The 15,921-nt window shown below is 40.8% G+C and overlaps 1 protein-coding gene across 1 annotated transcript in view; it reads right to left on the minus strand.

Moving 5' to 3' along the window:
- The window catches only part of EFCAB6 (EF-hand calcium binding domain 6), a 217,357-nt gene that overhangs the window by 139,777 nt on the left and 61,659 nt on the right, over positions 1–15,921 (minus strand). The window contains exons 7-8 of the mRNA XM_008702910.2: positions 14,176–14,300; positions 8,318–8,466 (exon numbers count right to left, since the gene is read on the minus strand). Of these exons, the coding sequence (XP_008701132.2) occupies positions 8,318–8,466; positions 14,176–14,300 (274 nt within the window). The remainder of the gene's footprint in view (positions 1–8,317; positions 8,467–14,175; positions 14,301–15,921) is intronic.

Consider the following 15,921-nt stretch of genomic DNA (forward strand, 5'->3'; position numbering starts at 1 on the left):
ATTAAAAAATAAATACATATGGAAAATGGCTTTTTAAAGTCTCTAAAATGTTATTTCGGTCAAGATTTTATGCTTTATTACCAAGACGATAGGGTTTTTAAATTTAGGCTCTAGATCTTCAGTATTTAAAAAAAAAACAAACTCAACAAGATTCCTTTTTTTCTCTCTATACTATTCATTCTTGAATTGGATAGTAAGAATAATTTCTCAAACCATTTTACTATATGAAGGTTTAGATTTTATTTTACTTCCTGCTTTATTCTTTCCTATGTTGTCTTTTTTTTTTAAAGGATGTATTTTTAAATTTTATTTCTCAAATTAAGATGCACTAAAATGAACTTTTTTCTTTTGGTGTGAACTTTTACGAGGTTTAACCCACGTACAGATTCCCGTCACCACAGCGACACATAGGATGCAGGACAGCTCCATCACCCCACAGCCTCCCTCGTGCTCCCTTCCGGATGCAGGCCTCCCCCACCCTGAGTCCTAGAGACCACCAACCTCTTCTTTGATCCTATTGTTTTGCCTTTTCCTGAATATCATAAACAGAATCCTAGAGTAACAGCCTCTGAGACTGGTCCTTTCAAATGTCTCTGCGATTCATCTGTGCTGTCTGCATCGAAAGCTCACTCCCTCCTATTGCTGAGAAATACGCCATCGTGCAGATGGACCAGTCTGCTTATCCAATCACCTGCTGAAGGACACGGGCCCGTTCCCATTTGGGTCAGTTATGACTACAGCTACTATGAGTATTCTTGTACAGATTTTTTTGGGTGAGCTTTTCAATCATTTTTTAGACACAAAAGTCATACGGAATTTGCCCAGCATCATCACGGACCCATGATGTTGCAAGTGCAGGTCAAGGGGAGTTCAGGGTGCTCAACTTCTGGCAACACCAGGTGTGCCCTTGTCCCTACACTGTCCCTCCCCACACTGGTCTGCACTGTACTGCCTCCTTGATGGTTGGAGAGGAGGGCAAGGCAGGGAGGAAACAGCACTCCCCTGGGACCAGGCCACCCCCATTGCCACTTGCTGCCACTGGGAGTGACACTAATCCCACCTCTAATACCTGTTTCATTGGGCCAGTGCTTTCATGGTAGAATCCAGCAGATTCTCTCTTCCTAGGAGGTGACATAATGAGTGGTAAGTCCCCAAAAATCACCCTCTAAATTCAAGAAATCACTCTGACAGTGCAGGGACCCCAGTGTTCTCTCTAAAGGTGAGACAGAAAACAACAGGGCTGTTGGATGGGCCAGTGTAGACAGCCCTGTACAGAAATGTCCATGTATAAGAGAGAGGTAGAACGATGGAACAGACTAGAAGGATACATTAAACCAAATTATGGAGAGAACTGAATGTATGACAAAGCAGACATTAAAAACAATGGGGAAAGAATAATAAGTGGTGGTGGTAAAACAGGTTATCTATTTGGGAAAAGAATGTGAATTTGGATGCCCACCTTATGTCAGGATGAATTAAAGTGTTTGTTTTCAAAGAATAAGACAAACAAGCAGAGTAGAAAAGCGTTTTTATATCAAGCCTGGGCAAGAATGATGAATTTATAGATTAAGCAACAGAAGACATTCCAAAAGAAGATTAATGTATTTGATTATATTAAAATGTAAACTTCAGAACAATGAGGTGTCACGTGAATGAAAGGGAAGCAGCGAGCCGGGAACAGCGGCTGCACGAAACTACTCTGCTTATGGCAGAAAAGGGTTATCTCTTAATAATTAATTAATTATAAAAAATTATTAAACAAAAAGGTGACAAAATTGACTTAAAACACCACCAGTGGGGGCATTACCCAGTCAAGACACGAGGAGGATTCACATCAGGGGAGATACAATCAGCGCGCAGGCTCAGGGAAATGTCCAAGCCCAATATTGCTCTAAGAAATATAAATTAAGACGATAATGAGGCACCAGTTTATACCTCTTAAGCTATCAATATTTTAAAACAATGTTAATATTCAATGCCAGAAGGAATATGAAACTAGAACACTCATACAATGTTGATGGCGATATAAATCACTATTATCTTTTCAGATTTGGCGATCCTTATAAGAATGCACACAAGTATTCACACTCTGGCCTTGAATCAGTCACAAAGCCTGTCCCTGACCCCTTGGCGATGGCCACGACCCCAGTTCCCTCCCGGGCCCTTGCCCGCCCTCTACCCCACCTCTGGCTCCCTCTTGCCCCCTGGCTTCTGCCAGGCCTCAGAACACAGCACGGCGGGGCTGCCGGACCCGGGGCTCTCCCCCTGGGGTCTCAAGTCTCTGTTTAAAGCTCACATTTGCCGAGAAGCTTCCCGAGGTCCTCCCTGCCACTCTCAGTATGGCCCCATCACACTGCACACCTCCTTTCAGCCCCCGTGTGTCTGTGGACTGTGGTCTCACCCGCCAGCAGATAGCACTCTCTGTGGGCAGGGATCATGTCTTCCTCTCCAACGAGTCCCTAGCACCTAGCACAGTGCCTGGTACATAGTGAGGGATCCAGGACCATCTGTGGACTGGCTGAGCAAATAATGAACAAAGAAACATATGCAAATCTAAGGAAACCAAAGACTCAACAATGAAACGGTTAGAAACATTCTGGTCTAATCGGAAGGGGGAATGAAGCATGAGAGACTATGGACTCTGAAAAACAAACTGAGGGCTTCAGAGGGGAGGGGGTTGGGGGAATGGGATAGGCTGGTGATGGGTAGTAAGGAGGGCCCGTATTGCATGGTGCACTGGGTGTTATACGCAACTAATTAATCATCGAACTTTACATCAAAAACCAGGGATGTACTGTATGGTGACTAACATAATATAATAAAAAAACATTAAAAAAAAAAAAGAAAGAAACATTCTGCGCTATAGAACTAAAGAGCCTGAATGCTGCTTGCTTCCTCTGGATGGAACGTCTTTCTCCAGCTGTCCACGTGGGAGACTCTTCTTCATCTCTCGAAGCTTCCACTCAGCTCTGTTTACTCTCTGGAGACTTTTCTAACTTCCCAGCCAGCATGAACACATTAAGGTAAGATTTCTGGCAACACAGTGGATCTCTCCCCAACCTCCTGGTCTAATCACAGAAATATATCAACAAATACATCAACTATATCAACACCTAGTGGAATAAGTATATCAACAAAATGATTTTAAACATACGGTGGAAGTTGAAACCAAGAAAGGGAAATCCACAGGTGCCGGAAGCAGGGGGCAGGGAGAATGTGAGTTATTCCCACAAGAGTCCAGGGAGGGTATCAGACCTGGAGGGAGCAGGCTGTGCTAAAGGCAGCCCTGAATCTCCTGCAGGCACTAAGAGGCTGGGGTTTGATGCCCATGTGGGGCTAGGAGACCCAGAACTACAAGATTGGAGATCTGGCACAGCTGAGAGTTAGTGAACCAAAACAGATTCTAAGAAAACAGAATGGAGCCCAGACAGATAAAGACATGGGAAATGCAAGAGAGCCTAAGAGACAAAGAAAGTGGAAGGAGGAGGTTCAACAAATATTTAATAAGACTTCCAGAAGAAAAGGCCAGCGAGAGTTGGGGTGGAGACAATACCCAAAGAGTAGCAGCAGGGAATGTTCTAGAATTCATGAAAGATACTAATCCTCACAGTGAGACAGCATGAGTCTGGGGAGGTTAAAAAAACAGACATCTCTGGGGCGCCTGGGTGGCACAGCGGTTAGGCGTCTGCCTTCGGCTCAGGGCGTGATCCCGGCATTATGGGATCAAGCCCCACATCAGGCTCTTCCCTGGGAGCCTGCTTCTTCCTCTCCCACTCCCCCTGCTTGTGTTCCCTCTCTCGCTGGCTGTCTCTATCTGTGTTAAATAAATAAATAAAATCTTAAAAAAAAAAAAAAACAGACATCTCTAGCAAGACACATTGTAGGGAAACTGTAAAGTAAGAAAAATAAAGAGAAAAATCTTGAAGGCAACCAGAAAAAAAAAGAAAAAACAGATCATCCAGAAAGTACTGGCAATTAGATAGCAGACTCTCAACAGCAACAGCAGAGGCCAGAAGACCGTGAAGAATGTCTTCAAAGTGCTGAGAGAAAGCAGCTCTCAAACAGGAATTGTATTCCCTGCGCAATCTTCATTAACGAGTAAGTGGAAAAGAGACATTTTTGAAAACAAAGACTGACCCCACCCCCTGCCCACCGCCCACTCACAGCACCTCACGTAAAGGATTACTACAGGGTATACTTCAGGAAATTGAATTCTGAACAAGGGGTGAGATTGAAGAAACAAACTGGTAAACATGGCAAAACCTAACAAACATGGATTGCAAAAAAAAACCAAAACAACAACAAAGCCAATGACAGAGACTAATTCAGGTACTATCGAAACACTAGCAGATGGGAACACGCACGCTGAAGCTGCTTGTTTTATTCAGGACGGTAGAAATATTGTGAACTTTCGGCTTTACAAGTTCAGAACACGTGTTAAAAATTTAAGGGTAATCTCCTCTAAAAGAATAGAAATAAAATATTTAAGTCTCAGGACAGGGGAGGAGAAAATGCATGATAAGGAAAACTGAGACAGAACCAAACACAATGGAGGAGAGAAAAAGAAAAAGAGCTGAGGAAATCAGAGAGAGAACGATAAAGCGGTAGAAGGAAAAACCCCAAACATGCCTGTCACAAGACACGGGAACACACTACACTTGACCGCTAAAAAGGCAAAGATGTTCGTTTGGAATTTTTAAAAAACAGATATATTATTTTACAAGAAACACACCTAAAATATGGTAATAGTAACAGTAAATGGTTGAGAAAAGATATACTGGACAAACACTAATCCAAAGGAACTGTTTCGGGTATTTTAGTATCAGAGAAGGCAGGCCATAGAAGCCAGAGGGATAGAAAGGTAACACGTAATTATAAAGGGAAGAGTTGACCAGGAAGACAGGACAAATCTTTACTTGCAGGTATGTGCACCAGAAGACAAACCTAATATATCAGTACCTGGGTATCCACCTTGCTGTTGTCCCTTGCACCCGGTTCTACTGGGAATTCTGGGTGAACTTGACAGAGGGCACAACTCAGAAATCCCTGGGTCTCTGGTTAGGATAGGTTGTTGCAACGGCACAAACCCAGCTGCCCTTAGTGTCCTAATATGTTCACTCTGCACGCCCATTATAGTCTTCATAGCTGCCATCACTCTGGTGGCCCTCGCTGCTGTGGGCCTATTTGTTATTTATTTCTCTGTTCTTAGCACCTCCCATTATGTCTGGCAGAGAAAGGGACTCAATACGCATTCATTAAAATTATAATTTTGTGGGCACCTGGGTGGCTCAGTCGGTTGAGTGCCAGACTCTTGGTTTCAGCTCAGGTCATGATCTCAGGGTGTTGGGATCGAGCCCTGCATTGGGCTCTGTGCTCAGTGGGGAGTCTGCTTGAGATTCTCTCCTTCTGCCCCTCCCCCTGCTTGTGCTCTCTCTCTCTCTCTCTAATAAATAAATAAAATCTTAAAATAAAATAAAATAATAATTTTGAAGATGATGAAGGCAACAGGATGCATGTCTATGATAAGCATTCCTATTTGAAAAGCATAATGTAAAACTGTAGATGTACTTTAATTACAAATACATAAAACTTATATATGTTTGTGGATACAGGTGAAGGGAGTGTGGAAACGTGAAAGCAGCAGATTTGCTACATAAGGTGGATTGTGACTTTTTGCTTTTTATTTTTATTATTGCTCTTAAATTATTACTTGTATAATTTTGAAAATGAAATAAAAAGAAATGACTATATGACTTTCAGTCATCCAACCAAGTATTTCCTAAGAACTGTCACCATGTATAGACAGAACAACAGAGCTGTTTTCTGAGCCATGGAAATATTCACTCCTAGAGCCAAATCTTGCTTTTTACTCTAGACACCACGGTGACAGGACACAGTGATTCTCTCTGGGTATACAGAGGGCCAAGAAGGAAAGAGAAGACTGTGGGAAATGGATCTAGCTGGCCTCACTTAATACTATTTTTCCCGGGGCGCTTAAGCATCCAACTCTTAACTGCAATTCAGGTCATGATCTCAGGGTTGTGAGATCGAGCCCCGTGTCAGGCTCTGAGCTCAAAGCCTGCTTGAGATTCTCTCTCTCCCTCTACCTCTGCCCCTCCCCCCATATTCGTGCCACACTCTCTAAAAAAAAAAAAAAAAATCAATTTCTTATTTCCATTTCAGTCCTTGTCTTCAGGTTGTTAGATCGAGCCCCGTGTCAGGCTCTGAGCTCAAAGCCTGCTTGAGATTCTCTCTCTCCCTCTACCTCTGCCCCTCCCCCCATATTCGTGCCACACTCTCTAAAAAAAAAAAAAGCATCCAACTCTTAACTGCAATTCAGGTCATGATCTCAGGGTTGTGAGATCGAGCCCCGTGTCAGGCTCTGAGCTCAAAGCCTGCTTGAGATTCTCTCTCTCCCTCTACCTCTGCCCCTCCCCCCCTCACTTAATACTATTTTTCCCGGGGCGCTTAAGCATCCAACTCTTAACTGCAATTCAGGTCATGATCTCAGGGTTGTGAGATCGAGCCCCGTGTCAGGCTCTGAGCTCAAAGCCTGCTTGAGATTCTCTCTCTCCCTCTACCTCTGCCCCTCCCCCCATATTCGTGCCACACTCTCTAAAAAAAAAAAAAAAAACTATTTTCCCCTTCTTCTCTCTTGCCTCTCCTTCTAGATAACCCTAGATGTCCACCAATGATCCAGAGTTTCACAGGACAATCTTCCCATTGGCCTCTACCCTACCTACTTGCCCTGAGGCAAGGTTTCCTGAGTTACCTGGTAACTTAAAGACAGTATTCCTTATGCAGAGTCTGGTCTATGTGTACCATTTCCAAAGGAAACAGGGATCCTTGGAGAAATGGCTGATTCCAGGTCGGGGGTAAGAAATGTACCAGAAGAGCCGGGAGCACATCAGAAAGCAAGAGAGCTATCAGGGACTACAGGGTCACACCCACAGGACTCAGCAGCCAACATGAGAGGCTCCCGCTGGCCAAGATGGTACAGATTGAAGATCGGTGAGAATAATCATGAACTGAAACACATCAAATAGGTGGACATTCATGAGTTTATGACAATTTTTTTTTGTTTAAGAAAAATCACTCATTGCTCACTTTGGGAGGATGCTTGGGAACCAATTCATTATTTTGGAAGGTGATAAATGAAAGGGAAGAACCGAGGACATCCTGCCTTTCTTAGACTAAGTGTATCTCATTGTTACCACGCAGTTGAAGAGGGGAAGCTTTCATTACAGAAGTACTCCAACCAATGAAAGAAGAAATGATAGATGTGGAATATCACCACTTTATAATCTCCAGTGAATGCACAGATGTAAATACGACACACCATGGCTGCGAACACCATGAAAAGAGAGACAACCGGTCCACACATGCTTGCCACCACCTAGGAAGTATTCTTGCCCAAACAACGGACACGTACCTGAACATATCCATTTAGGGGCAGGGGGCTTGGGGGACAGGAGGACATATCAAATGTCACTGTAGATCAGTCAGATATCAGTTGTAAGAAATTCCACATAATAAATACCTCAGAATAGATACATCCCATAAGGGAACAAATTAACAAATGGAGAGACACCCTACAGACTAAAAACAGAATTGTGGCAACTCAGTTGATTACAATGTACAGACCTTATTTGGAGCCTGACTCAGATTGTAAAAGAAAATCTGAGACGATCGGTTAGATTTGAACCCTGGCTGGATATTTATTAATATTATTGATAATTCTATTAGGTGCGAAACTAGTATTTCTACCATGTTTTTAAAAAGTGTTCTTATCTTTTAGAAAGACGTAATGAGATCTTTCCAGTGAAATATGATATCTGGTATTTGTTTCAAAAATATCTAGGGTTGGGGCGCCTGGGTGGCTCTGTCATTTAAGCGGCTGCCTTCAGCTCAGGTCACAATCTCGGGATCCTGGGATCGAGTCCCATGTCAGGCTCCCTGCTCAGTGGGGAGTCTGCTTCTCCCGCTCCCTCCGCCCCCCCCCCACTTTTGCTCTCTCTCTCTCTCTCTCTCTCTCTCGCTCTGTGTCAAATAAATAAATAAAAGCTTTAAAAATATCTGGGGTTAATGGAAAAATGAGCGGGAAGAGAAACGAAATGATGGACCACAAGCTGAACATTGAAGCCGAGCAGTGGGTACGTTAGTGGTTCATTTCAGTATTCTCTTTACTTGTGCATGTGTTTGAAATTTTCAAGAAAAAAAAGTCCAAGACATTAATAAAAAATAAATGAAGCTGCTCCTTATTCTCATGGTTGACGTTTGGGGGAAAAATATGTCAAGGAAACAATGGGACTCTTACCTTTTCATTAACTGGATAAAAATTCTCCTTGGTAATCGGTAGACAAAGGTGTCGAGGACAATCTTTAGGTAATTCAAAGACACATATCCACTTTTGGAGGGGTCCCCTGCACTCAGGGCCTTTTCAACCTTTTCATAAGACTTGGGAAGCTGCAGGTAATGAAAATTCGAGTGTTGCATTCATAGAAATCCACTTCACAGAGCTATTCAACCAGTTTATTTTTTACCAAAACCTCGTCACATTTTCCCCTCCAAAAACTGATCAAAAAGGTTACGATGGCATGTACTGAACTTCAAATGTTTAATTGATGAGCTCACTACAGAACAGTATCCCCACTCACAGCCACTCAACTGACAAGGCAGACAAGTTTCTCAGGGAAAAACAGCACATAGAACAGCTCCACCTCAAATTTCAGAGCTAAAAATATTCGGTAGATGTGCCAGTTTGATACATCTTTGTTAATATACTTTCAAGCCATTCCTACTGTGAGCCCATGCTAGGCTGCTCCTGATTAAGTCAGGCCAATCAAACAAAAAACCTGGCAACATTTTATTAAAAACGGAAGTAGCTCTTAGCGTAAGGAAAATCATTAATATAAAGACTGCATAAACAGAGTACACATTGTACATTTCTTTAATTATTCTTTTTTTTTTAATGGGGAATCACAAAGAATCCGGGTGAATGAGCTTCGCTTATGGGACTTCTAAAATTCAGTAAAGTCGGTTAACCACTGATTTTTATATGACTCATAAAAATACTATGAAGATTGGTTTTATTTCCAAAGGTTTTCCTGCTGTTTGTTATTCAGTAATAACAATATTCTCCGATACATCCAACGCTCTCCACTTTGTCTGAATTTAGTTTTTCCCATTAACTGCAATGAGAAACAAAATAACCACCAACCTGGTGTAAAAGGTGACTTAAAAAAAAATAAAACAACAAACCTGCTGGACACAGAAATATATGCACAACAGTCTCTACCCACCAAATGAGTAAGAAGCGATTCATTGACATTTCCAAGGGTACACAGGAATGTTGGAAATCCAATGGGGAAACTTTTAAAAATATTTAGAGAATTGCAGGGTCTAAATTCCTTAGAAAGTTGTACAAAACTAACCCAAAATATGGTTAAATTTGCCCCTATCTCTTTCAGAGAGGTGGATTCACAGAGAGAAGCCAGAGCCAGACATAGGGTACGGTCTCAGTGTAGTCACTGGACTAATGAAATCCACTTTTAATACCTTGATGACACTGGTTTCCATTGAGGTTTTTTCTAGGAGAATGTTTTTGACATAATCAAGAGCTTTCAGGAAGAGAGCAGGCAGTGAAACAGACACAGTATCTTGGTGACGTGTATAAACCTTTAAGGGATTCTCATTGTGGCTGTTTATAATGAAACAAAAGGGGAAAATGCAAGCAATTCAGCAAAGTAAAAAGAAGGACACAAAGATATTTGGAAGTCTTTCCATCCAGTTTTTTTTATATAGTGTTGCAAAAACTCCCATAATGATCATATGAACATAAAACTCTACAAAAGTGCTATCGTGGCTATACATTCAGATGTGAGAAGTACTTTCTTCATTTAACAATATCTCATGATACTTTTTCCTGTAAGAACTTATATCTACATCATACTTTTAAATGAAGTGTGGCATGCCATCATGTTCTTGATGGATCAGCGAAAGGTACACTCATTTTCTGTTTGTACATTTAATGTGTATAAATGTTCCCCCAATCCCCTATCTAAATGAGGTCCTTTTCTGTATTTATCGCATTTATGAATGTGTTTAACACCTCTCTCCCTGATGTGAGTTCATGCAATCTCTATGAGAGCACATTGTGTCTGTTTTGTTCACTAATAATTACCTAGAATGAAGCAGAATTCGGCATGCTGCAGGCACTCAATAAACATTTGTTTAAAATGAATATATTTTTACCAAAAATGTTCTAAAGCAAGATTGCAAAATGTAAAAAGCTATGACACATAAAAGTTAAAATCGTAGCTGAGATGACATTCTATCTGCATCAGACTGTAAAAAATTTAAAAATCTAACAATATTGGGGCACTGGGCAACTAACAATATCGAGCAACCGACTCTAGGTTTCGGCTCACGACGTGATCTCAAAGGTCATGGGATCGAGCCTCACAACAGCCTCCATGCTCAGTGTGGATTCTGTTTATTCCTCTCCCTGTGTTCCTCCCTAACTTGTGTGCTCTCTCTCATATAAATACATAAAATATTAAAAAAAAAAGTCTAACAATATCAAGCGTTGGTGAGTAGGTAGAATGACAGGAATTCTTTCTCATATGCTTCTGGTGGGAGTATAAATTGATATTCTGAAGAGCAATTTGATACTGCCAATTAAAACCGAGGAGTGTGTCTGCTACAACCTGGCAAGTAATTCCACTCCTAGCTGTAAGTCCTGGAGAGACCTTTGCGCAGGTGCGCCAGAAGATACACATGCAACCACTTACAGTGGCATTGCTTGGATTAGCACAAAACAGGAGGCAATCTTAATGTCCATCCATAAGAGAATGTGTGATCTGTGTACATGTAGACAATGGACAACTGTAGGAAGAAAGAAAGAAAAAGATCGGGTAAAACACAAAGAACCCAGTGTGTAAGGTAACGCAACACAAACAAATACAAACACATCACCTACAAGGGTTCTCATGTCATAAAAATATACCAAGAATATGAATTCATTGTAAGGAAAGCTTGAAGTCAGGATGACAAAACAATGAAAGAGAAGGGATATTTCAAAGCAAGGAAGATAGAAAACAAAAATAATATCATTACAGGAGCAAATAAACAAAGTAGAAGCAGCAAGCATAAGAGGCAAGACTGAAATTTAAATAATAAAGGAAGGGCTCGAAAGAATCTCACTGGAGGCAGAGGAAAAAGACAAAAGTACTGGAGCGAGTGGAGCAGGTGCCAGCTGTCGAGGACAGACCAAGATGGTGACCCAATGGGAGGAAAACTGGGAATAACACCGAAGGAAGGGGAGATGCAGGGAAGACAGAGGGAAGGAGGGAAGGTGGGGGAAGATTTTGGTGATAGAGAAAAAAGTTTTTTGGAAATGAAGGAAGAACTGGATTTGCCCATCAAAAGAACACCCTGTGGGGGCGCCTGGGTGGCACAGCGGTTAAGCGTCTGCCTTCGGCTCAGGGTGTGATCCCGGCGTTGTGGGATCGAGCCCCACGTCAGGCTCTTCCGCTGGGAGCCTGCTTCTTCCTCTCCCACTCCCCCTGCTTGTGTTCCCTCTCTCGTTGGCTGTCTCTATCTCTGTCGAATAAATAAATAAAATCTTAAAAAAAAAAAAAGAACACCCTGCGGTCCAGGAAACTTTGACAAAATGCTTAATGCCAGCACAGCTTAGTTTCACTTTTTAATTTCAAGGATCAAAAAAAAAAAACAAAACCCAAAAAACCAAAAAACCAAAAAACAAAACTTTAGGCATCCAGGTAGAAAAAGAGAATCACCTACAAGGGGAAAAAAAAATCCACCTCAGGCTTCTTCTCCAGAATACCCAGTGCCAGAAGACAATGGAACAATGCTTAGAACATTTGAGGAAGAGAAAGCAAGATGGAGGAATTACACCCAGCCATGTTGTTCTAGTAGGAAAGTCAGAGGCAGACAGTCTCAAATAGGAAAATACAAAGGGAATAAAGCACCCATGAGCCTTTCTTAAGGAAATTACTTGACAATGAAATCCAGCCAGCCCCAAAATAAATCAAAATAATGAACTCTGAAAGGGATTAACTATGGCAAGCACTGGAGTGTAGTGACGTGCATTAAATCCACGTAAATATGAAACGAAGACAAAACAACTAGGGGAATTATAGAAACAGAATGGAATGTAAATATTGTTGTAAACCCAGACTAAGAACAAAACAGAAATAACAAAACTAGTGAGGTGGGAGGGAGGGGCGGGAAGGAACACAGGAAGTGAGAGCCCGCCCCACACTGCCTGTAATCGAAAGATCCTTCAAAAACACCATCATTTCTGCAACTCTTAATGGCTTTCTTAATCTCTTTTCTTGTCTCCAAGCCCTTTTTGGGACCTAATATATCTTGTGGTAAAGAAATATTTATCCAAAACGCAGATGTATCTTCAGCCTCACTTGAAGCTTCACTTGGCAAGAACTTGGACTTAAAGTTGGCCCCGGCCTGACTGGCAGGGTAACTTTGGGCTGGTCATTAAACCCCTCCATGCCTCAGTTTCCTCAAGTTGAAGCAGGGATGATAACAGTGCCTTGCTCACGGAGCTGCTGTGAAGACTGAGGAGGGGAACACCCAACAGGGCCTGCCGCACGGGAGGCCCCACAGAAGGGTTAATTACGAGGGTGGCCACGTCACCTTTACTTCTGGTAAATTCAAAGACATTTAAATTAAACATGTTTTATTTGTAAAAAGGAGCGTGATTCTCTTCTTATAAAATTATTTCTATCTATGTATCCACCCACCCACCCACCGAGGCAGCCATCCTTCTATATATATGAATAAAGACAGACCTAGAATTATGTTCGCCAAATGTTGCCTTTGATTATTTCTGGGTGGTGGATTTTGAATAATTTATACTTTCTTCTTTGTACTTTTCAGAATTGCTTACTTTTTTTGTAATGCTAATGCATTTTGTAATGGTTCTGTTTTTATGAAAACAATAAATTTATTAGCAACAATAACAGAAAACAAGTTTTACTCATTTACCAACACAATATTACATACACTCACTTCTCCAACACCTTGATCAACACTGGCTTTTGTTAATTTTTTTCCTCATTGACATTTTTCTCCTGAAAATTTTATATTCATTGTTGAAAAGTTCTACATACCTTCAGCATAGTTACAATTTCTCTTGTTTATGTGGTGCATATTTTGTCAATTTTCCCATTTGTTTACACAAAGTTTTGCCGTACAAAAGCTTTTCATTTTAATGTAATCAGCTGTATCAATCTTTTTCTTTATGGTTTTTGGGCTTTACATCATGCTTAAAGGGTAGTCTCAATTTCAAGATTAAAAAATTTTCACCCACATTATTTTTAAATTTAAATGGTTGATGCATATAGAATTTATTTTGGTGTGAAGCATGGAAGGTTACAAGCTTTTTCCCCCAAATGGCTGCCTAGTGAATTATCCTCATAATAATTACTGAATGAGCCGCTCCCCAGCCCCACCACACTTTACTGGAATGCCTGATATCATATGCTAAATTCACATATAAAGATCAATCCATTACCTAACAATAGTTGGGTAGGACAGTGTCATACTGTCTTAAGTATGATACCTTTATAAGATTTTTTTTTAAGATTTTATTTTTAAGTAATCTCCACACCCAGCGTGGGGCTCGAACTCGCAGTCCTGAGATCAAGAGCTGTGTGCTCTACCTACTGAGCCAGCCAGGCGCCCCTATAAATTATTATTAGGTCCTTTATTATAACTTTGTAAAAGAAAAAAAAATATATATATATATATATATCCATCCAGATATAGGAAGAGCAGATATTAATGCTGAATCTTCCTATCCAAAAACCAAAAAAGAGCTCTTCATGTATTCAAGTTTTCCTTTATTTTACTCAACACAGTTGTCCCGCGTCCTTATAGAAGTCTTGAATATTTCTTATTAATTTAGTGTGTGAGTAGCACAGAGGAGGCACTTAAGAATCAGACTCTCACCACCCTTACTCTTACCAACGCACTGTCATCAGCAGCTGGAGGCGGCCTCAGGGTTTGGGGAGGTGGAGGTAGGACCAAAACAAATTTTAGAAATCATGTCCAGACCTAATGGGTTTCCACGGCTGTCAGTTTCCTCTGTTCACGCTTTGGGAGAGCCCTGGGTTCGGGAGACACTCTTACCTCTTGGCAAAAGGTCCTCTCAATTTCGTCTAAGGAGCAGTTTTTCCAGACATCATCCGATGAAACAGAGCCGTGGAGGCACTCCTCTTTGGGATTTTTGACTGGCTGATTGTTCCATGAGATCTCTACGAAAACAAAAGAGCTTCTGCTTATTCATGTTGCCAAAGGTACATTTAAATATCCAGTGGTCCCTTTTCATCCTAACCTGCCTGGTAAAAAGTAGGGCTAGAATGAGTCAAAAGTGTGATGAGCCAGGTAATAAATGGTATTGAAACAACTGGCTGATCATTTTAGAAAAAAGTGAATCTACTTGCTATCTTGTGCTAGGATAAACCTTAGATAGGGTAAAAAGTACACCAAGAAAAATAATAAAACCATGAAAGCAGTAGAAGAAAATTAAGATGGATATTATATAGTGTACGATCTCAGTGTGTGAAGTCCTTTCCAAGGAACACATTACAGCCCCAAATCCTTTAAATAACGGATAGGTCTGACAGCATAAATATTTATTTTTTGTTTGGTTAAAAACACACACACATACAAATCACAATGAAAGAAAAATGAGTGAGAAAAACTGAAGGTTAATTACCAGGATGCATGAGTAGCTCTTACGACTCAATAAGATAAACACTCAACAGAACAGTAGACTAAGGTTATAAACAGGTAATTCACATAAAAAGAACTAAAAAACCCAACAGATGTATGAAAAAGCCCTCAAACTCATTGGTAATTATAAGTCTAATAAAAACAAGTTAACAATTTTTTCTCACTTGTCAAAGAGGCGTGGATAAAAGGGAATGATAGAGAAAGAAATCAGTTCTAGCTTGTGTATAGAAAACCCGGTACCTGAATACTCTTAAATCTTCTAGTATTTTACACAAATGGAATTATAGGACTACTCAACAAACGTGTATGGGTAAGGGTATTTTCTGCACTGTTTAAAGATTTTTAAAAATTGGAACAATTTAAATGCCCATTAATAGAGGATGGGTTTTATAAACTATGGCTCCTCAAGCCCATAAAATACCAGACTTTAAAAACAAAGGTGCCTGTCTAAATTAACAGGCGTGGAAAATTTTCCTTGACGTATATTGTTTCATGATTGAAAGAAAGGATGACTAGCATAATTTAATTTTCATTCTAATACGTACATTGTGTATTTGCAGGTCTATCCAGCCATCTATCCACCCACCCATCCATCCATCCATCCATCCATCCATGCAGCAGAAAAGAAATCGGGAAGGACAATACACCAAAAAGAACACAGTGGTAGGATTCAGGTGGAAGGATTACGGGTATTGTTATTCGTGTTTTGGTGGTTTCTGCCTTTTTTGCAGCCAGCGTGTATTACTTTTATAATAAAAGAGAATAAAATAAATCTAAAATATAGCCATTTTCTTTCTTAAAGTCGACTGCAAAGAATCACAAATGGTTTCCCAGATTTATTTCCTAAAATGTCTGCAAATAAGCTTCACTCGAATTAAGCACACTTACAACTCAGCTGCAGTTAACAAACTGCCAGTCATCTGGAATATTCCATTTCCTGCCGAAAGAAAGAAAGAAAGAAAGAAAGAAAGAAAGAAAGAAAGAAAGAAAGAAAGAGAAAAAAGTAAAAGAAAAACAGCTTCCCCCAGTGGACCCCGCTGGCTACGTAATGAAACACAAAGGCAGAACTTGGTCTGGAATTCTGTGGCCTTGGTGGGACAGGCATTTGAAACTGGGATCTCCGAACACACATGGGGCATC

The sequence above is a fragment of the Ursus maritimus genome, unplaced genomic scaffold (genome assembly GCF_017311325.1).
Source record: "Ursus maritimus isolate PB19 unplaced genomic scaffold, ASM1731132v1 scaffold_21, whole genome shotgun sequence".
Taxonomy (NCBI): Eukaryota; Metazoa; Chordata; class Mammalia; order Carnivora; family Ursidae; genus Ursus; species Ursus maritimus.